The 23,437-nt window shown below is 40.9% G+C and overlaps 1 protein-coding gene across 9 annotated transcripts in view; it reads right to left on the reverse strand.

Annotated features, from left to right (window-relative positions):
- Nucleotides 1-23,437, reverse strand: part of frmpd4 (FERM and PDZ domain containing 4) — a 765,355-nt gene that overhangs the window by 46,091 nt on the left and 695,827 nt on the right. For all 9 annotated transcript variants that reach the window (XM_043700607.1, XM_043700601.1, XM_043700602.1 and 6 more), the window contains 2 exons: nt 23,107-23,211; nt 19,948-20,055 (listed from right to left, as the gene is read on the reverse strand). In XM_043700607.1, coding sequence (XP_043556542.1) covers nt 19,948-20,055; nt 23,107-23,211 — 213 coding nt within the window. The remainder of the gene's footprint in view (nt 1-19,947; nt 20,056-23,106; nt 23,212-23,437) is intronic.

Below are 23,437 nucleotides of genomic sequence, written 5' to 3' on the forward strand. Positions count from 1 at the left end.
CAAGTGCCCTGTATGCTTTCTTAACCAACTTATTAACCAACTGCTTTTAAGGACATGTGGACAATCACCCCAACATCCCTTTGTTCCTCTAAGTTTCTTAATGTCCTGCCATTCATTGAGTACTTCCTTGTCTTATTACCTCACAGCTTTCAGGGTTAAATACCATCTGGCACTGATCCCCTCGTCTGATCAGCCCGCTTATATCTTCCTGCAACCTAAACCTTCTTCCTCACTATTAACCGCACAATCACTAATTTTCTGGTCAGCTCTCACATTCTCATCTACATCAAATAAAAGGACCCAGCATTGATTCTTGTGACATGCCACTGCACAGTGGGCTCCAGTCACACAAATAGTCTTCTACTACCACACTCTGTCTCCTACCAACAAAGCCGATTTTGGATCCATCTTGCCAAGTTATCTAGATCCCATATACTTTTATCATCTTCAGGCATAAGTTCCATCTGACTGGTCACCTCCTCAAGTAGTTGGATCAGCTTATTTTGACACAACCTCCCTCTGACAAATACATGCTGATTATCCCTCTTCAAACACCCTACCAATGTCCTCTTGCTCCACACACAGATTGGTCCCTTAGTCCCTAATGAACACTATTCTTTCCCTGGTTATCCTCTTCCTCTTGATCTACTTGTACAGCTATTTCTGGTATAACAGATGGTTGTGTTCCTGTGCAACCTCACTCTATATAACATCACCCTGTGCAGTATGAATGTTTGCGCTATCCAAACATCTTCCAGTATTCATCAAACATGTTATAGCCAATTCATGTTGGTGAAACACAAGTGATAACAGAAATACCTGTAGAATATTTTGGGATTCTCCCTAATCTTAACGGTCAGCATTTTTCATAGCCCCTCTTTCCCTCCTGCACTTTCCATACTCCACTAAAGCTTCCACTGTTTTGCTCCTTTTGTACCTGTTAACAGCCTCTCTTTTCCTTCATATTCAATCCTAAACATTCCTAGACACCCAAGGTTCTCTGTGGCGTGTTGCTCCTAAAGGGAAAATTTTGGGCCTGTACTCTCCCCATTTCCTTTTTGAATGCCTCCCATTATTCTGCTGTAGATTTTCCCACAAGCTGTTCTCAGTCTCCTTTGGCCGGATCCTCCCTTGTTTTAATAAAATCTGCCTTCCCCTTATCCAAAACCCTTCACTGCAAACCATCTCTTTCCATAATTATAACTCAATGCTTGGTGATTTATTTATTTATTTATTTATTTGGGACAAATGACCACATATATTATAACTTGCCAGTTTTTTTAAGCTAGTTCTTCAATTCAGTGACTGTTACTCTGTGTATTTAATATAACTGTGAAAAGCTCTTACACAAGTTAAATCTCTAGTAAAGATTTTAAAAATCATTTCTTTCATGCTAATTAGCAATAATTGGGCAAAATTCTATTATAAATCAAGCCAAGAAACTGATGTGTAATCCTGCAGGCACTCATTGCTAGGTAGCTTTAGAAATAGCTGGGAGGATACTGGAAAGTAAGTGCAGTCTGAATTGCTTGGCATCCCTCCACCATTGCTTTCCTCCCTCTTTGAAAATGGAAGATAATTTCTATTGGGAAACAAGGTGACCTAATAGATTGTGTATACCAGATGCTATTTCAGGATTCTTTAAAAGAGAATCAAAAAGATTATAAAACCAAAGAACAAGGAAAAGGTCCTGAGATGATCTGTAATAACAGATCTTTTGCAGTGTACCACTGAAGTCCACGTGACATCTTAATGTCCTCCCAGACTTCAGCAGCTGTCCACTTTAAATGTACTGAATTTGACAGAGTGCTTTATTGCAGTATTATGTCATGAGCGCTCATGACATTAACGAATTGCTTCTGGTACTACTAGTCAAAAACCTAGAAAACAATATATTTTTGTACACGTACTGACAAATTTTGGATGCAAAGTCCTCATGGAAATCAAACTGCATTCAATAAGCTTGAGCATCTCAAAGTTTCACCAAACTAATCTTAATCTCACTGTCACTAGATCAGAATCAGAAATGGAAATTCTAACAGACAACACAGTTTAATTGAATTGCATAACTTCCTAGATGTGAACAGAATGACTACTGGATGGAATGCCTTGTTAGTGAAGAACGAGAGGCTGCAGGTAATAAATTGAGTGTGCTTTTGTTTGAGGCTGCTATATGTTCTGTCTAATAATTCTGTCTATTTTTGCAACCAGGGCTAAAATGAACGAAGATTATTTCGGGTAACTAGGGAACAATTTCACTGTTGCTCTTTCCTCTAGCTTGTACCATTTGTTAAAATTCAATAAAGTCTAATAAAGAATTCCATGTATTATTCAGCTGGTGGAAGCCTTGGGATATCAAGATGAAGCAGTATTTCAAACGGGGGGATCTGGGAGGGATTATAGTACTGTGTGGAAAATGGATTCATTAACTTTGCCTTGCTTACACTGTAACTTAATATTTAACTTGAATTGGATAAATAATAACATAATTGTTTCCTTTAATACCAGTGATTTATAGCAAATATGTTTTCTCATTTCCTAACAGTGTTAAAATTCTCTCCAGGTACCGATCAAATGAACAAGTTAAAAGTACGTCATGGCATCATAGATAGAGTCATGACAACATGATAGAGTCATAGTATAGTTAGCTTAGAAGGAGACCATTTGGAACACCTGTGGCTGGTGTAAAAGTTGATGGTTGTTTCGTTCCGTCAGGCTTCTTGAGTAGATTAGATTCCCTACAGTATGGAAACAGGCTCTTAAGCCCAACAAGTCCACGCCGACCCTCTGAAGAGTAACCCACCTGGACCCATTCCCCCTGACTACTGCAGCTAACACTACAGGCAATTTAGCATGGCCAATTCACCTGACCTTCACATCTTTGGATTGTGGGAGGAAACTGCAGAACCTGGAGGAAACCCGCGCAGACACGGGGAGAATATGCAAACTCCACACAGACAGTCACCCAAGGCGGGAATCAAACCCAGGTCCCTAGCTCTGTGAGACAGCAGTGCTAACCACTGAGACACCGTGCCACCCACTTTGATTAGATTAGATTAGATCACTTACAGTGTGGAAACAGGCTCTTCGGCCCAACAAGTCCACACCGACCCGTTGAAGCGCAACCCACCCAGACCCATCCCCCTACACTTACCCCTTCACCTAACATAATGGGAAATTTTAGCATGGCCAATTCACCTAACCTGCACATCTTTGGACTGTGACAGGAAACCGGAGCACCCGGAGGAAATCCACGCAGACACGGGGAGAATGTGCAAACTCCACACAGACAGTTGCCTGAGGCGGGAATTGAACCTGGGTCTCTGACGCTGTGAGGCAGCAATGCTAACCACTGTGCCACCGTGCCACCCACTGTGCCACCGTGACGTTGAGGAACAAACTTTTCTTTATTTAACAATACATTATAATCATACTACAAATAGTAACAGCTCTCCTGTGGTGTTACGCATTGAGTTCCATGGTTTTCTTCGGATTGTATACGAGTTAGATTTTGGCAGTGATATGACATCAGTGAGAGTTCAATCACTTCAGTCTGCTGGCCTTCCCACCTAAATGTGAACTAAAAGCTTAAAGCAAAAGCAGTTAAAGCAGAACTCTGTGCTCTTTTTTTCACAATTGACTTGTAGCTTAAAAAAGGAAGAGGAACTCAAGGCACCAGATTACATTTTCCTAAAATGCTATTTGATTATTGAAAGTAACATTATAAAAAGCAATGGTCATAGACAGTTCCTTAAAGTTAAGTATTTCTGACAATTTTTAAAAAAAACCTGTACTTGGTTCAACGATGATAACTCTGACCTCACAAAATGGGTGATATTGATTCAATTGCCCATAACAGAGATCCCCCATTATATTATTATATTCTGGTATTCTTTCTGTAACATTGTTTGGCACGTCACAATGGTGACTACAATTCAGAAATTATTTGGAGAAGCCGGTGTTGGACTGGGGTAGACAAAGTTAAAAATCACACAACACCAGGTTATAGTCCAACAAGTTTATTTGGAAGCACTAGCTTTCAGAGCGCTGCTTCTAAACCACCTGATGAAGGAGCAGAGCTACGAAAGCTCATGCTTCCAAATAAACCTGTTGGACTATAACTTGATGTTGTGTGATTTTTAACACAATTCAGAAAATCCTTCATTGCTTGTCAAGTACTTTGGAATGCCCTGAGACAAAAGCAAATTCTTTCTTATCCACTGAACTTTATCCACAAGGTGGGAACTTCTTAGGCTGAGTGGGGGCGGGGGGGGGGGGGGGGGGGGGAGTGGGGGGGGGGGAGTGTGGGGAGATGGCTTTGGAGACAGGATGGGATCAAAGCTGTGATTTAAAACAAAGTGCTGGTTCCCAATATGTTTTTGCTTTCAGCTTTTTCAGAAGGTGACTTGTATGTATGCAGCAACATGCCTGGCACAGTATAGAAGCTAAAAGAAGTTATTAAGCAATTTTGCCAGAATAATGTGCCACATGGGACTAATTTTGTGTCTGTGATTCGGCACCTCAACAAGGGTGATCAGAACAACATAGTACAGAGGAACCTCAATTATCCGTCATTCAATTATCCGAATATCAGATTATCCAGCAAGGTCGCTAGGTCCAGATGCTCAGCAGAACTATTTTATCCAGCATTCGATTATCCGGAATTCGATTAACTGAGAGAAATATTCCCCGCCTGTGTCCTTCGTATAATCGAGGTTCCTCTGTGGTTAAATGCATTGTGGTGTTGATGGTACACACTGGAAAGCCTGAGGTCATCCAGAGGTAGAAGCTTCCTATGGGATAGTTAGTTCTTGGAGACTGATGTCTCACATAGAGCTGGAATTGAAGAGGTGGCTGGTACCTATATTGAATTTAGGTGTGGGCAAAGGGGACAAATAGACCACAGACACCCTGTTTTCCCTCTCTGACAAACCCATAGTAGCCATTAGCTGTGGGTGTTCTAGTTGGTCCATCAGGAATCAGTCAGAATACTTGGATCAGCAGGCCAGGTGAAAGGTGATGGTACCAGTGGTCGTTGTTGGAGGGAGGGGATGATACAATTAAGTGTTTACAATATAATCACGTATGACTGAGTTTTTCAAAACAGCTGCAGGGAAGAGTTTCAGTAAACAAATTCAGTGGCAGTATCAGCGAGTATGTTAACAGTCAATGTACAAATGTAGCATTTAGGATGTCTTAATAAATCACATAACTTTAGGAAATCCTGTTAGTAAAGTGTTACCTACTGGTTTAACAGAAGAGGAAAGAGAACTTTTCAATGAAATGTGACAGGATGTTACAAACATAATAACATGTCAGGAGATTGCCCATGATTTTGCTCACTGTCAGTGCTCAGTTTGGCTGATAGTTTCATCTTAATAACTACTGTTAGCTGTCTGCCTGTCTTGCTGTTCCCTGAAGATGAGTGTTTACTCGGCGAAGATTAATTTTTGCAAGGTGACAATCTCCCCTGATCTTCAGGCATTTCCTGTATGACAGTGCCTTTCAGTTCTGTCTAAGTGTCTGTAAATTTCTGATTTGGAGATGCCGGTGTTGGACTGGGGTGTACAAATCTACAAATCACACAACACCAGGTTATAGTCCAACAGGTTTATTTGAAAGCACTAGCTTTCGGAGCAGTTCTTCTTCATCAGGTGGTTGTGGTTTCTGGTTGTCTAAATTTCTGTGCCTTCACACTATCAATTTGTTATCTGTTTTTCTGCGATGCACCTAGTTTACCAAATAATTCAATGTATTCTCATATTCACTTGGACAAATTCAGGCTCTGTCAGATAAGCTGTAGTTCGGGATGTTATTCCTTATTTGATTGTTGAGTTACTGCGAGGTTAATTAAACCCTTGGACAAGGATACTCTGAGACCCTGGGATTAGGAGGTTTCTAACCAGCTAACACAAATCATCCTTTTTTTGTTGTCAATAATATTTATCAAAATGCTTAATGCATACTTGATTGTACCATATCTCCATATATTTCAATTGTTTGTATTCCCCCCATTTCCCTATCTCTGTTCATTGATTGCATTGACCTCTTGTTTGTGAAACTTGTTGTCTAAGATAATGGTTCTGATGAAATTCATGTTCTGTTACATTGGTTTCATCCATTGTACCGATGTCTCACACAGTGTGTAGGAATCCAGATTCAATTATTCTCCCCACAATCCAAACATTTCTTTCCTCTTCTCCAAATCTCTCTCTTTCCCATCATTCCCTCTCTCGTTCAGTCTCTCTCTGTCTTTATCACCCACTATCTGAGTTTTTTTTTCTCGCTGTTTCTTGTTTGTCCCTCCTTTCATCATGCTATTGCCTGTGTACTTTTATTTCTCCAAAATGTGTTTCTAAGGTTGTGATCAGTTAATCTTGTTATCAATCTTGCAGTTTTAGGAGAAGCTTTGCCAGGAGTCAGGGGTTTAGGATTCATATTATTAGTAGACTTAAAAAGACTTTCTTTAGGTAGGGCAGGGCAACTGGAATACCATTGGAATATACCAGAGATTGGTCCGTAACAACCAAGATAGTGAGGAAAAGGCCTTTCCCGCCTCCACCAATCCTATTTGTATCTGAGGTCATGTGTTATAGCATCATAGACATGCTCTACAAGCAATGACAGCAGTTGAATTCTCAGACTAATAAATGGAAACAGTGACGTTTTTAACTTGAAGCAGGCAGAAAAACACAGGTAAACAGAGTGAATGTTTCAGGTCTGTAATTTTTCAGTAGATCTGACTTTGTTCATTCTGGTTTTTTTCAGAGATGCTGCCAGGCATGCTAAGCAGTAATAGCATTTTCTGTTTTTATTCCTTTTGAGATAAATGGTATTTTCATTTCTATCACACTTGTAGGCAGAGAATTTTAGTGAAAATTGGTATTGACTAATGTGAAAGCTGACAGTATTGGGAAATGCGATGCCAGTAACAACAGGTCCAACTTAGCTATACAAATTCAGTTGATAATGGAACCTTTGTGGGTCAAATGTAGCTTGGTTGATAACATTCTTGTGCCTGAGTCAGATAGTTGTGGGTTCAAGTCCACTCAGGGAGCTGAACACAATGTCAAGGCTAAAAATCCTCCGCATTGCAGAAGAAGTGACAGGAGTTTGCATGTGCTATCTTTCAGATGAGATGTTAAACTAAGACTGTGCCTTGCCTGTCTACTCAGATGCACACAAGTGATCCTACGTCACTATTTCAAAAATAAAGCAGGTGAATTGGTCAGCATTTATTCAACAATAAATATCATAAAATAGGTCAACTTACCGACTGTTAGATTAATGCTTGTGAGAGTTTGCAATGTGAAAATTAGCGACATTTCTGACATTGTAACAGCAACTCTCTTTTAAAAAAATACTTCATCGGCCATAATGAGCTCTGAGATGTGAAGTAGTTGTAAAATCTGCTATCTAAGTACAAATCTTTCTCTTTACCTTCAGCACTTGACTGTGTGCCCAGAAGCCTGGCTCAGCAGAACGTCAGCATGACACTGTTCCTCTTTGAATACTGCTGTTAAGTTCTGTCTTACCAAGTGAGATGGAGCTGTGTTTATTCAATTTCTGGCACTTTTGTCTTAAGTACTCACTTCTAGTGCACTGCAATATGGAATTGAGTCAGTATACCTTTTGGATGATAAAAGCAAAAATTCTCCCCAAATGTGTGCGTAAGCTTTCAAATTCAAAATAGAACATGGATTTGGCACAATGTTACTAGGGGTGAGGCATTTCAGTTGAATGGAGACAGAAATGGAAATTGTTCTCCCAAAAGCAGAGAAGGTTAAAGGGAGATTTAATAGTGTTTAACATTTTTGATACAGCGATAGGAATATACAATTTCCATTTTGACATTGCAGGTAGCCAGGAAGGTGAAGAAGGTGTTTGGCATGCTTACCTTCAGCGGTCAAGAGTTTTGAGTAAAGAAGTTGGGATATCATGTTGCAGCTGTACAGGACATTGGTGAGGTTCACTTTTGGAGTACTCCGCACTGTTCTGGTTGTCCTGCTATATTAAGGATATTACTAAATTGGAAAGGTTGGGGGTGCAGAAAGGATTTACAAGGGTGTTACCAGGACTGGAGGGTTTGAGTTATAAGAACAGGCTGGAGAGGTTGAGACTTGTTTTCTCTGGAGCACAGGAAATTGAGGGGTGACCTTGTAGAGGTTTATAAAATCATGAAATGCATAGATAAGGTGAAGAGCAAAGGTCTTTCCCCCAGGGTAGGGGAGTTCAAAACTAGAGGGCATAGGTTTATGGTGAGAGGTGAAAGATTTAAAAGGGACCCGGGGGGGCAATGTTTTCACACAGAGGGTAGTTTGTATGTGGAATGAACTGCCAAAGGAAGTGGTAGCTGCAGATATAGTTACAATATTTAAAAGATATTTTGACAGGTACATGAATGGGAATGGTTTAGAGGTATACGAGTCAAACACAGGCAAATGGGACTAGTTTAGTTTGGGAAAGCTGGTTGTCATGGATGAGTTAGACTGAAGTGTTTGTTTCTGTGCTATACAACTCAATAAGACGGTCAGTGACCATGGATGTAAAGCAATTAGCAAACGATTTAGAAGGACAATGAGGAAAAATATTTATTTCCAGCAAAGATCTGGAATCACTGACTTAAAAGGCATAATGTAATATGAAAGGAATTGTCCAATTATCTGAAGGAGAAGACATTCGATGTTAGAAATCAGATAGGTGGAATTGGTATAATATGCTCTCTGATTCTCTGAAGTGTTTCACATCTGCAGAGAAAGTACAGAGAAGGTGTGCTCTGTCAGATCAGTTATGCAAGTGAAAGAAAGTAATTTCACTCCAGTGAAGTTGAATATGACCCACAATCAAAATTCACAAAGAAATGTTTTGCTCTGCTTTATGTAACAATTTCCATGGCAACACTGTTCTTGCCCAAAATGGGTATAAAGCAAACTCACATGCAAAATGGCAAGAAAATGTATTAAATCTCTTTATTTATTATTAACTGAAGCAAGGCGGAGATGCTAGTATCAAGCAGTTCTAAGTGGACCTTTTCTTAGAAATGACAGAAAACCCCATAAACATCCATATGGTGGTATGGGTTCTGAAGGTGTCAGCCCCATATAGAGTTGAGAAGTGGTCCCCGTTGTCTTTGTTGACCTACTTAATGAATCGTTTCTGGTGAGGCTGTCCCGTAGTCAGTGCCTACCTACATACTTGTGGCATTTGACTGGAGTCCTTTGGCATTCATAGGACATCCACGTAAATTTCAGCTTCTTAAGGTGCTTTCTATAGGGCAAAGGGCAGGCCAATGTGATTATTTGAAAATACACTGATGTATGCTGGGTGTCAGTGCAAGCTCTAAGCAAAAAAAAAGATTTGGAATTGCTTTATGTCAAACATCTGCAATGTGTTTCTTCACACAAGCTCTGCCCACAGGTGCTGCAAAGAGACAGCAGAAGGTTGCTCTGAAAATGGATAGCTGTGATTTGGAGATGCCGGTGTTGGACTGGAATGTACAAAGTTAAAATTCACACAACATCAAGACTATAACCTGGTGTTGTGTGATTTTTAACAATGGATAGTTGGTGTGACTTTCAGAAATTGAATGTTTTTCCAGGTTTTAATACAAGTGTTGCAGTCTGTTGATCTGTTTGCAATTTTCCTCCGGGCCTCACAATCCCATGTATAGCCCTACAGTTGGAGTTCTTTACTGCAGTTGAAAAGAAACCCACATTAGAAAGTGGCTTGGGGCCTCTCAACAGAGAGTGCTATCAAGAAGGAACTCTTCCTATCTCCCATCTGTGAGTAAAAAGAAGCCAAATACAGACATGTGCAAGTTGCCTGCCCACATTGTGCTAATGGACATTTTATTTCAAGACATCGGACTCTAGCATAAAGATTAAAGCAAAATAATTGATACTGGTAAAATTAAGCTAGTCTTGAAATACGGAGCAGGCCTGGCAGCTTTGTGGGGAGAGAAACAGTTAAATTTTCAAGTCTGTGTGAACGTTGGTTACTGAAGAAGAGTGATACTGGACTCAAACATGTTAACTCTGTTTCTCTATCCTCATTACATTGTAAGTTGCTAAGGAAACAGGCTGTTTCAAAGCCTTTTCACCTGGTTTGGTTCTTGCCCAGACTTTTGGAATGAAAGTCTTTCCTTTGTCCAAAATAAGTTTAATTTGTACAAGGTTAGAGTTCCTTGTTGTGTGAAACACACTGGTTTGGTGTTAATTGATAGGCTTGTTTCGAAGTCTGGTGAAAGGTTTTGGGAATGGAAATGTCAACATGACTCGATTCTGCAAAATTCTAACTGTATGGGTTTCCCACCTTTTGTGTATAAATAGCAGGAGCAGAAAAGCTGTGCAATATATCTGCTGAAGGTTAGATTGGTTGTGGAAATATCAGTGAGAGGATCTGATTCAATATACCTGTGTTACACAGCAGAGCTCAGTATCAAACACTGTTAAACAGAACTCAGTACGTGGATGTTCACTCGGTCAATCAGGACCAAAAATGTTTGGCCAGACATTTTACATTTGCTTTGTATAATTGCAACTCCTCACATAAGATGCATTTACAACTGCTTCACACAATCATTTGTACTGATTCTTTCAACTACCATGTTCTCACTGTATTTTCCTGCCATTTTGTGGATATCTTTAATCAAAGGTAATATTACTGAACGTTGCCATAGAGGTTACTATATAGAACTGAGCAAAACATTTCTTTGTTTATGATGTGATGCAGTGAAGAGGTCTTCTCTGGTCTAAAGGATAGTTTCTACTATTTACACTGTCCATATTTAGAACAAGCACTGTCTATGTTGGGTATATTGTGCTGAACATTGGGAAGAACTACAAAGGCCTCACTGATGACTCATGAAGCACAATGACTACTTCTAGCAATTCTTCAAGCTTCTCCCACCACATTAGCGTATTTGTATTTCAATCCCTCTATTGACCATTCTGTGTCTACAATTTTTATTTCTTTCAGTTTTCATCTGAGTTTATCCCAGTAGTCATCAGTGTTGTATTAGAGTGGTGTTTTTATTGAAGACAGGAATGTAATCAGTTCGAGAGGGGATGATTTTGGTTAGAGCCTCGCCTTGTGAGAAGAGATCAGAGGCTTAAACAAATGGGCTATGGTTGTAATTGAATGCACTCTCTTCACCGCTGTTAGCTCTCTGGGAAGAGGAAGCCTTTCAATGCTCATGGTGGGCCAAAGGGCTGAACACCAACATGCATCCTAGATTCAGTAACAACTGAATAGTATTGGGCAGGATGGAAACAGACTACTTCTGATTGGACTTGTGCTACATCAGATTTAGAATGGGTAAGCAATCTACTTCTTCATTTATACTCTTCACCTCGATTAGGACAGGATTGACACCACAGCAAAAACTGATAATTCAGAAGATAAATATATCATATGTCAGGGCACTGAATCAGTTCTGGGGCACCTTCTGCTCTGAATTAGAGTATGTCAGTCAGTCTATGGTGAAGGTGCTATGAGTAGACTCAATTCAATGCTGGGGAGAGCAAAACCAATGATTTACTTTGGCTGGCTACCCAATTTGGGCATTATGTCAAGGCAGGATTAGGATCAGCTACGCCGACCATGCACAAATAGACTGAATATTAAGTATGTATAAATCACACAGTCTATACAACAAAATCACAAATGGCAATTTTGGTTTCTGAGTTAGCCAGTTGTGGGCTTTGTGTGGATCTAATGTCAATAATTAACTTGAAAGCATTTGTGTAGCATGGTGATTTCTTTTAAAACAGTTTTCAAGGTTGATCTTCGAGTAAACAATTTTTGTTGGTCCCAGACCAGAAGTGTAGGGATAAAACCATAAAGAGATTACTTGAAGCTGAGTATCTTTAAACTCAGGTGTAAATATCTTTAAACTCAGTGTATATTAGTTCCAAAGGAAATTATCTGTAATTTCAGTCTATAACTTAAAGTTATGTGTGACTTAAACTACTCTGGTGTGAGTACTGGATGGATGGTGTTTTTGTGTGCTATTTAAGTTGCGGCATTGGGTACTGGACTGGGGGAGTATTTTACGTACTGTATAAAAGTTGCTTCTTTCAATTTGTAAAGTGTTTTTGGATTAATGGGATTATATTTTTGTTATGTTTAAATATCTTTGAATTTGTGTTATAAATAGATAGTTTGGTTTGACTTTCGTTTTTGTTGATAAATTTCTGTGTTTTTGTTAAAGCAAAATTTGTAACATTACGCAATGATGTTTCAGCAAGAGACCACTCTGTTAAAATGAAAACAAATCAAAATATGATCTATTCAGCTAGATTTCTGGAAAAGATCTCCCTCTCCCAGGAATAGCATCACCTGGGATCATAGAAAGAGGAGAAGCATTTGGGTGTGGTCTGAGCTGACTAAATCCCACAGAGCCACTCTCTATTCGTGCCTTTGGGAGAAAAAGTGCTCGAAGAGAAAGATCAGAAATGAAGAATTTAAAAGAAACTTTTTTCCCTTTGGACAGGTAACAAACGTTGACATCTTGAAAAGGATCTGAAAATCAACGTTACTTCTGATAGTCATTATTAAAACAAATATCAATAATTGTTGACTAAAGGTTGCGGTAATTATATAAATAACTCCAGGTTACCGACATACAGCAGTACTTTTTTTAAGGTCTTAAGTGTGGAAAATGTGTCCAATGCAGTTGTCACAACAGAAGATTTTTATGTAGTTTAATTGGGCAATTAACTAATTAACATGATATATTTGGCTGCATAGTTTCATACCGCTGTACACCAGTGTTGATTGGGCTCATTTGATGCATGGAATAAGAATAGAATGCAGCATAGTATTACCTACCCTGGACATCCTAACTGACTGATCTACAACCAAAACAATATACTTTTTAAGAATGCTCACATGAACCAAATTCAAGAAACATCGCATGCACAGCAAGTCCCAATAACCGTTCCGAAAAGTTGCTGTTTATAGTGGCGATAGCTGAGGGATAAAAGCAAGACCACTGGGAGAATTGCTTTTGTCTTTTTCAACTAAATTCAAAGGTGAAAAACTAGAACAATGCGAACTGCAGGATACATGCAGAGTGAACCTGCTGCTACTATGCTTTTACATCCACAAGAATAGACTCACTGGGTTTTTGTTAGACATTTCAACTGAAAGATGGCACCTCTGACATTGGTGCAGTCTTTCACTGCTTTATTGAAAGTGTCAGTCTGAGGATAAAACAAAGAACTGGGTGCTGGAGATCTGAAACAAAACCAGAAATTGCTAGGAAAGCTCAGCAGGTCTGGCAGTATCTGTGGGAAGGAAACAGGGAAAACATTTCCAGTCTGGTGACTCTTCATTAGAGTTCCAGCTCAGGAACGTAGCCCTTTAAAGCAGCAAAAGTGCGATCCACAACACCCTGTGTCCTAGCTACTGCTCAACCAACCAAACTCTTCCCCTCATCCAACAACCCTGCCTCTGTTCACCCTCCTGTTCTCTTGCATCCCTGGATCCTCAATTCCACCAGCAGCAGAGATGGTTTTGGGGGATGGTGGTGGGAATGGGGGAGGGGTGTTGTTTTCCTTTTTCTTGATTTAGTCAGGAGGTATGGGCTTTGTTGGCTGGGCCAGCATTTGTTGTCTGTCCCTAATTGCCCTTGAGAAGTAGGTGGAGAGCTGCCTTGTTTGAGTGCTATAGTCCATGAGGTGGAGGTAGACATATAACCGCAGCAATTTACCTTAAACAGTACTTTTCAAATTCACAACTACAGCCATCTAGAAGGTCATGAGCAGCAGACTCACCATACTAACATGAAAACATACCACAGCTCCTTCAGTGGCGTTGGGTCAAAATCCTGGAAATCTCTCCCTAAGGGCATTATGAGTCTACCGAGACCAAATGAAATGCAGCTCATCACCATATTCTCGAGGGCAAATAGGGATGGTCAATAAATATTGGCCCAGACAGTGATGCCCACATTCCATAAATGAACAAGACAAATAAAAAGTATCTCGTAGATAATGGAGAGGCTTTGGGAAGTCTTGGTGGAGGGTTGTTTTTCAGACTGGAGGCCTGTGACCAGTGGAGTGCCACAGGGATCGGTGCTGGGTCCAGTACTTTTCATCATTTATATAAATGATGAGCATAAGAGGTTTAGTTAGTCAGTTTGCAGATGACACCAAAATTAGAGGTGTAGAGGACAGCGAAGAGGGTTACCTCAGATTACAATGAGATTTTGATCAGATGGGCCAACAGGCTGAGAAGTGGCAAATGGAGTTTAATTTAGATAAATGCGAGGTGTTGCATTTTGGGAAAGCAAATCTTAGCAGAACTTATACACATAATGGTAAGTCCTAGGGAGCGTCGCTGAACAAAGAGACCTTGGAGTGCAGGTTCATAGCTCCTTGAAAGTGGAGTCGCAGATAGATAGGATAGTGAAGAAGGTTTTTGGTATGTGTTCTTTTATTAGTCAGTGCATTGAGTATAGGGATTGGGAGGTTATGTTGTGGTTGTACAGGACATTGGTTAGGCCACTGTTGGAATATTGCATGCAATTCTGGTCTCCTTCCTATCGGAAGGATATTGTGAAACTTGAAAGCGTTCAGAAAAGATTTACAAGGATGTTGCCAGGGTTGGAGGATTTGAGCTATAGGGAGAGGCTGAACAGGCTGAGGCTGTTTTCCTTGGCGTGTCGGAGGCTGAGGGGTGACCTTCTAGAGGTTTATAAAATCATGAAGGGCATGGATAGGATAAATAGACAAAGGTAAAAACAATGACTGAAGATGCTGGATACCAGATTCTGGATTAGAGTGGTGCTGGAAAAGCACAGCAGTTCAGGCAGCATCCGAGGAGCAGGAAAATCGATGTTTCAGGCAAAAGCCCTTCATCAGGAATAGAGGCAGAGTGCATGCATGTGGAGAGATAAATGAGAGGAGGGTGGGGAGGGAGTGCAGAACTAGAGGGCATTGGTTTAGGGTGAGAGGGGAAAGATATAAAAGAGACCTAAGGGATGACTTTTTCACACCGAGGGTGGTATGTGTATGGAATGAGCTGCCAAAGGAAGTAGTAGAGGCTAGTACGATTGCAGCATTTAACAGACATCTGGATGGGTATATGAATAGGAAGGGTTTGGAGGGATATGGGCCAGATGCTGGCAAGTGGGGCTAGATTAGGTTGGGATATGTAGCCGGCATAGATGAGATAGACCGAAGGGTCTATTTCCATGCTGTACATCTCTATAACTCTATAACTCCAACTAGACGTCACCACCAAGAACATCTTCCCCTCCCCAACCCTCTCTGCCTTCCATAAGGACAGTTCCATTCCTCAATCCTTGGTTTGTGCCACTCTCCCCACCAACGCCCCCTGCAACCAGAAAAGATGCAAATCCTGCCAAGCCTCCACCACCCTCACCTACATCCAGGGCCTTGAACAGCCCTTCCAGGTGAGACAGAGGTTCACCTGCCTCTCCTCCAACCTAGTTTACTGCATCAGATGCTCCCAATGTAGTCTTTTCTACATCGGGGAGATCGAACGTAAACTTAGGGAATGGCTCACCGAGCATCGCAACAGGGCCCGTAGGGGCCTACCAGACCTCCCAGTCACTGCCCATTTCAATTCCCCTTCCCACTCCCTTTCCAACATGACCATCCTTAGCCTCCTCTGTTGTCACAACGCATCTTACTGCAAATTGGAAGAACAACAACTCATCTTCCGCCTGGGCAGTCTACAGCCCAGAGGACGCAACATTGAGTTCTTCAATTTCAAATAACTTTCCTTCTCATCCCCCGACTTCCTTCCATTCTCTCATCTACCTTTCCTTCCAGCCACCAGTCGGATTCATTCCTCCCACTGACCAACCAGGTCGTGCCCTCTATCTGTCTCCACCTATCCTCACTTCACCATCCTGCCCCTGCCACACTCTTTATCTGCAGCTCCCCCTCCTACACCTACCCACAGTCCTGAAGAAGGGTTACACCCGAAACTCTGACTTCTCCATCTCCTGATGCTGCCTGGCCTGCTGTGTTTTTCCTGCCTGGCCACCACAGAAGACTTGGACAACATTTTAATAAGTGTGAAACAAAATAGAAATAGAAACTCCAGTTTCTGCAGTTTTTTTTGTCTCTAATGTCTTTGCTCAAGCCTGGATATTGTCCACAACTTTGTGCAATTGGAGGCATGAACTGCTTCAGTATCTGAGATGTCATGTACGGTGCTGACCATTGTGGAATCAGCAGCTAACATCCTTACTTCTGACATACAACCATACCACCTCCAAATAGGAGGAAAATACTATGCAGAGAAGATGAGAAATATAGGTTTGGGCCTTCTTTTATCATAATATTTAGGTGCAAACACATCTTTGTATTTTCTATTCTAACCGTGTTTTAGAGTAAGTATATTTCATTTTATTTTGTGCACAACAGCAATAAAGTTGAATTGCAAATGATTTTCAGTCACAAATAACATATTTATAGAGTCTTTGGAATGATACTGCATCAAACCAGTATATTGTTAACTGTGAATTTTAAAGTTCCACAGTCAAATCCCAGCGGTTAAATTTTACTATTAATGGGGACGGCCTAGCACTGGGGCTGAGAATGGGAGGGGGCTTGCTCTGGTGGCTGGTGGATTGGAAAGTTATACTGTCACTGGTGACCAATTGAGAGTCTGCCCCCAAGTTCTGCCAGTCCCACCTCAGATGATGCGTAATGTGGTGACTTGTAAACTTTTCAGTACGTGTGACCATAAAACAAATTCGATTCAATTCAGAGGGGCAGTATCTGCGGAGCCTGAAAAATGCCACCGTTGGCAACTGGATTCAGGAATGCCGGGGTCAAGCAAGCAAAGGGCTTGGCAAATTTCAATGTTTGGTGCAGATCAGTGGGTTAAGTGAGTCACAGCTGCAATGTTGCCATGAGGGAGGCTACTGCTTTCAGAGGTGGTGATGGGTGGGTGAGGTGGGGTGGGGGTCTCTCTGTGGCCCACGGAGAGCCTGTGAATTAGGGGATGTCTGGTGAAACTACCTGGGAGGCTGACACGTTTCACCCAGCACTCACCCCAGGTGACAGTGGGCTCTCCTGATGTGCAAAATGCCCATGGAGGCCAAATGTTACCCTAATCGGTCACTTTTGGTGCCCAGTGAACATTCAAATCACCAATTTCTCTATTGCTGATAGTACTGTGTGCAGAAGGAAGATACAGAGTTCATTCTGAACCTGCACATGCAATCCGTGCCCCTGCCTCACAACCTAATCGCCCCCCCCCCCCCCCCCCCGCCGCCAGGTGGGCACAGAAAACTCTGTCCTTTCAGTCAACAGCGAAGCCTATTGTTTTGAGGAGGCGCCTCCTGGGGGAGATGTGGGTTTGAGCAGGGCCGAGCAAATGTGTCTCCTAAATTAAATCCACATCTCAATGGCAAAATGCTATGGCAACTGCAAACAATATTCTGCTTGTACTGGTGTCTGGGTTTGATGGATTACAGATAAATTAGATTAGATTAGATTACTTACAGTGTGGAAACAGGCCCTTCGGCTCAACAAGTCCACACCGACCCGCCATACCCCTACCTTCACCCCTTACCTAACACTACGGGCAATTTAGCATGGCCAATTCACCTGACCTGCACATCTTTGGACTGTGGGAGGAAACTGGAGCACCCAGAGGGAACCCACGCAGACACGGGGAGAACAGATGTAGTCTGATTTCCTGGCTTCAGCAGCAATGCCCAACATCAGCAGACAGGAAGTTTGCAATAACAGAGCCTTACATTTTCTGGCAGGTCGCATTTGCCATTTCCCTCCGTTGTCCTTCAATGTCGAATTCATTCCCTACTATCCTTCCTCGCTTTCTTAAATAAAAAGAGCCATTCAGCAAATTGAGCAGCTTTTTAAAAAAGTGGACTGAGATGAGACATTGCCTTCACAAATTGTCCTTCTGGTTTGCAGAAGAGAAAAACCAGACCAATTATTGCACAGTTCTGTCACAGCGATGAGAAGTACAAGTACTTTGACTCCCTGATGTAGTCTGCTTATTCTTGAAAAGGGAATGTTTTAGCAAACGCTTCTAGTTAAGTTGGTACCTCCTTGCTGAATTAAATGATTGTATCCTCTGTGCTCTGATGAACATCGAAACCAGGAGCAGGAATAGGCCCTTCGGCCCTCCAAGCCTGCTGTGCCATTGAAGATGATCATGGCTGCTCATCCAACCCAGTATCTTGTTCCCACATTCTCTCCATACTCTTTAATCCCATTATCCTAAGAACGATATCTAACTCCTCCTTGAAAACATCCAGTGGCCTAGATCTGTACATCCAGCATGCAAACAGCCAAAAGCTTCTTTTCAATAAACATGTTTTAAATGTCTGTTTAGATCTCACTCTCCAGGAATTGCAGTTTATCAAAAGGGAAGATAAAAAAATATGTCCTGCTGCAGTGGCATCCAGCCATTGAGATGTGGATTTAACTTGTGGCACGAGTCTTACATGCTCCCATGCCAACCCCATTCCACCATCCCACACCAATCTCCCTCACAAGACATTGGTAAAACATTTGTATAACATTGGTTAGGTCAAAGTTGGAACACTGTGTGCAATTCTGGTTGCCACGCTATCAGAGGGCAATAGCCCTGGAGGGAGTGCATAAGAGATTCACCAGGATGTTGTCTGGGATGGAAAGTCTCAGTTATGGGGACAGACTGCATAGGCTGGGTTTGTTTTCCCTGTTGCAGTCAAGGCTGGTGCTGGTGGTGGGGGGAAATCTGACTGAAATGTATAAAATTATGAAAGGCAGAGACAGAGTAGATCATGAGAATCGTTTCTCAATGGCAGGCATATCTGAACCAGAGGGCACAAGTTTAAGCTGAGCAGCAAGTGGTTTAGAGGTGATCTGAGCAAAGTATTCTTACCATCCCGAAAGTTGTGGAAATGTGGAACGTGCTGCCTAAAAGGGTGATGGATGAACGTATTCTCACAACATTTAAGAAGCCTGGAGGAGCATTTAAAATGCCAGGGCATAGTGAACATGTGCAGGGAAATGGGATGAGTGTAGTTTGGTATCTGTTGGCCAGCATTGACGTGTTGGACCGAAAAGCCTGTTACAACGGTGCATGACTTGTGAGACACCCATTCCCCCCACAAGAATAGCCTCCATTCATGACAGGGAGTATTGACAATGCATTTTAAAATAAAGCAAAGAACTGCAGATGCTAGAGATCTGAAACCCAAACAAAATGTGCTGGAGAAACTCACAGCAGGTCCATAGGAAGAAAAACAGAGTTGGTCTTTTGAGACTGGTGACTCCTCATCAGAACAGATCAGACCTAATGAGTTTCTCCAGCAATTTCTATTTTGTTTCACACTTATTAAAATGTTGTCCAACTCTTCTCTTCTTGGTAGTTGTAAATACCATGCATGAGACAAGATTAAAATCAACCTCAGGCCAGTTACTGGTGAACATAGAAAATGAAGACTTGGAAAAGGCTCTCTTTGTGCATCAGGAGAAGTACTTTTCAGGCTGGGATTAAATACCGTTTCGAAGTTTGAGCAGATAGTGTTTACTTTGCACTGGGCCACATTGTAATGGAACCGACAGTTATTACTTGTCCAAATACACGAAGTTAATTTGTTATAATCTCAAAACTGATATTTCTTGCCTCTGTAATGCAAAACTGAAAAAAAAAGGCCTCTTAATAATTAAAATGTTCAGTAACCACACAGTGTGCTATTCTAAGATTAGAACTGTTTCAGCTCAAAGCACACACCACTAGAGGGAACTGCAAATATTTATATAGCTCATTCAGAGCTTCTGTTGTATACGTTCAGCGGTCAAGTGTTAGGACACAGGATCAATTATTATAAAATACCTGAGAATCTAAATATTTTGATGCACTCAAGTCTTTTTATCTGCAAAGCTATTGGAAAACATATTCAGCCCTGTCTGAATGCAGTCCTGACTGTAGGCATAGACTTACCTTCATTGTTGTACTGTTGTCAAATCGGAAAGATTTAGTTTGTCCATTCTCAAGATAAACTTTCAACACATTTGGCATGAACAGCAGGGAATTATCTTTGACAGTGTCCTGTGAACAGACAAGGCAGACATATTACAATCTAACCTTTTCTCGACTACAATGGCATTTCTGCAGGAACATTATTGCATTTTTTTCCTCATTATCTCCAGCAAGTACACTGAACTGTGAAATGTTCCTTACATTACTCTGTTTCAATTTAGAATATACTTTCACCATAAATCTACAGAAAATAATTTGTGTAAGATCTATTCCTGGAATAAATCAGAGAGATTTCTCTACTGTTAAAATTAAATAAGCATGCATTGACCTGCTGTGTCATTACTCAAAATGAAAAATAGGAATTGTACTTTTATCTATTGATTTCTCTCCTACTTTAACATTTGTGTGTCTTCATTTCTGCCTTTATCTTTGCTTTCTGACTGTTGCTTGCTCTTTCTCCTAATTGTCTTTGCTAGTTTTTTTATTTATCAATCCAATTCCTTCTGTTACTGTTATTTCCTATGTTTGCTGTACTACCTGTTTTCTAGTGGGTCTTTGTGCAGTCAATTTCTTGCCTTTCCCTGATTTACTGAAAGCAGATATTTTGTACTCTTTGAAAAGTATGAAGATAGAGACGAAAGCGTTCCGATCTGTTGGTGGGAAAATATTCTTCAAACAAAAGCCTGAGGCCCAAGACAGATATTGAACTGCAATTTGGAAAAGAAGACAGCGAGGAGTGGTGAAACAAGGAAAAGCAAGCAACTGTGCTGCCAGATTGAGAAGAGGGGACAGATAACTTGAATATGATGTTGTGACGGATCTAGAATTGCTTTGTTCTGCAATTCCCAGGAATCACTGGAATGTACACGGATAGCATAGGGACTTGATTGGTGTGCCAGGCAGGAAGGGAGGGGCTGAGGCATTGAATGGGAGACAGTGGCTCCCAAAGATTAGGTGAGGCAATTAAGTCCAATGTGAGTAAAATCCAAGATGCTAAATCAGGATGAAACACAGGGGTCAGCTCCAAACAGCAGGGTATGAGTACAACGGACCCTGAAACTAGACAGGGACTTTTAAATAACTATCCCTGAAACTGGAATTTGGACTGGAGGCGATGCATAACTGATCCTGAGGCCAAATCCGAAAATGAAACTGTAATGTTGAGTGTTGAATTTTTGAACTGTTTATCTTTTTGGTGTTTTAGAGTTGTGAGAGTATAACTGGTATCTGAGTCAGGACCAACAAAGTATTGCACTTTGGACTGAGGGTGCAGAGTTACTAATAGGGGCAGCACAGTGGCTCAGTGGATAGCGCTGCTGCCTCACAGCGCTAGGGACCCAGTTCGAGTCCAGCCTCAGGTGACTGCCTGTGTGGAGTTTGCACATTCTCCCCATGTCTGTGTGGGTTTCCTCCCACAATCCAAAGATGTGTAGGTCAGGTGAATTGACCATGCTAAATTGCCCATAGTGTTAGGTGTATTAGTTTGATTAAATATAGGGTAGGGGAATGGGTTTTGGTGGGTTACTCTTCGGAGGGTCGGTGTGGAATTGTTGGGCTAAATGGTCTGTTTCCATACTGTAAGGAATCTAATCTAATAGTAGATGACAGTCCAAGCCCTCTTTCAAAGCAGCAGACCAAGTTCAGCAATTTGTTCGTTTGATGGTAACCTACTCTCCTGATTTGCAGCAGCCTGGTTTTTGGATAATGACAGAATCATTGAGTGTAAAGAAGTAATTAGGTCCTTTAATGGCTCTTGCCATTTTAAAATCCAACCAATTTAAAACATCCAGTTGTTACAAGACTCTGTGGCTAAAAAAAAATTGAGATATATTTGTAATATATGTAATACATAAAACAGATTTGTATATTGGCATAAATTTAACTTGGTGCTTAAATCTGGCTTGGTGTGATGAAAATAACAGAACAGGAAATCAGAGATCATTGTTCCAAGAATGTCACCCACACAGTTTCTCACCAATTCAGTTTAATTAGTGAATAGAAAAATGTGTGGGCTATGATTCAGGCACATGATTTGTTGTGTTCAAAAGTCCAAAATGCTATTTAATCACATTAAGCTTTGCACTGGTTGCAGTATATTAAAAAATATACTCTGTAGAGATAATGAACTAAATGGGTTCCTTTGATTTTGACTTTTTTTTTAGCAGATGGGACATGATTTCAACATAAATTTTTAAGTTGTAGTGAACATGACAAATATCCTTTTCCTTTAGTAAAATCTGGCCATTGACTGATGACTGTCTTTATTGCAGCTTTTGGATTTTCTGCTTCCAACAGATTATATATCTGTGATTAAATAAAAATATGTTTAAAGTTCATCCATTTTTCCAAATGACATAATGCACAACATGTTAGCCAGCGTAACCACTATTGGAACAAATATTTCATGTGGAAATATTGATTTATGTAGAAGAATATGCTTGACTGATTCATCCTCTAATATGTAGGAAACATGTTAAAAAGAAGTAACGTTCCACAATAACTTTGTAACCATCTGATTAGTGCTGATCTGATATGTTTTGTCTGCTTACATATTTTACCAGGATGTAAAGGCTTCATGTTAAGGTTACGGGTCGTCCCCAGTTTACAAACATGTAACATACGAATGCTCATACTTACAAACAAGATCCCATACAGGGGAATATCAATACAAATTTTAAAGATCTTTGTACTTACGAATGGCTATTTTACATTATTCCAATTTGTTTTGATTTATGTGCAAACTGACTTGGGAATATACTCAAGAATGGAACCTGTTCACAACTGAGGACTGCCTCTATCCTGCTGGGATGGGAAGATGTAGTGTACGAAGTGTCTCAGGTGGAGCATAATCTGCCAATAGAGACTAGTTGGTCTGAATGGCCAGTTGCTGTGTTGTAAATTCAACATAATTCTCAGTAAGTAAAATCTTAGAAATAAGGAAGACACAAAACTCACTAAATACCTGTAGTTCAGGAGCAATCAGTGTTGGAACTAGACTTGGAGTTGATGACACAAACAAACCAAATGACATTCTTGGCCACAACGCTGTACAGCTCAGTGGCAGGTGCTAATGTCCCACACATCGACTAAATGTACCATGTCAGCATTGTCTCCACTTACCGGGACCTGCCCATTTATAATGACCTCCTCGGAAAAGCGAACTTTTACAGGATTGGACTTCAACCTGGCCTTCTTGGCTGCACTCATAAAGGCCGACTTGGGAGACTGAAACAGGGAAGAAAATTCTGGCACTGGAAATAGCTCATGATATTAGTTATGTACTTGACATCAATGTTATAAAAGTGTTAAACTACAAACCATCTTACAGTCCATTGGAACAGTTGCATTACAGCATAAAAATGTAACAAATTGTTCTGAGTGATTTTATTCAGAAACTGCCATCAACATAGAAATACAATATATCCTGTTTTCTTTATAGATTTTACTTTAA

This window comes from Chiloscyllium plagiosum, chromosome 12 (genome assembly GCF_004010195.1).
Source record: "Chiloscyllium plagiosum isolate BGI_BamShark_2017 chromosome 12, ASM401019v2, whole genome shotgun sequence".
NCBI classification, from domain to species: domain Eukaryota; kingdom Metazoa; phylum Chordata; class Chondrichthyes; order Orectolobiformes; family Hemiscylliidae; genus Chiloscyllium; species Chiloscyllium plagiosum.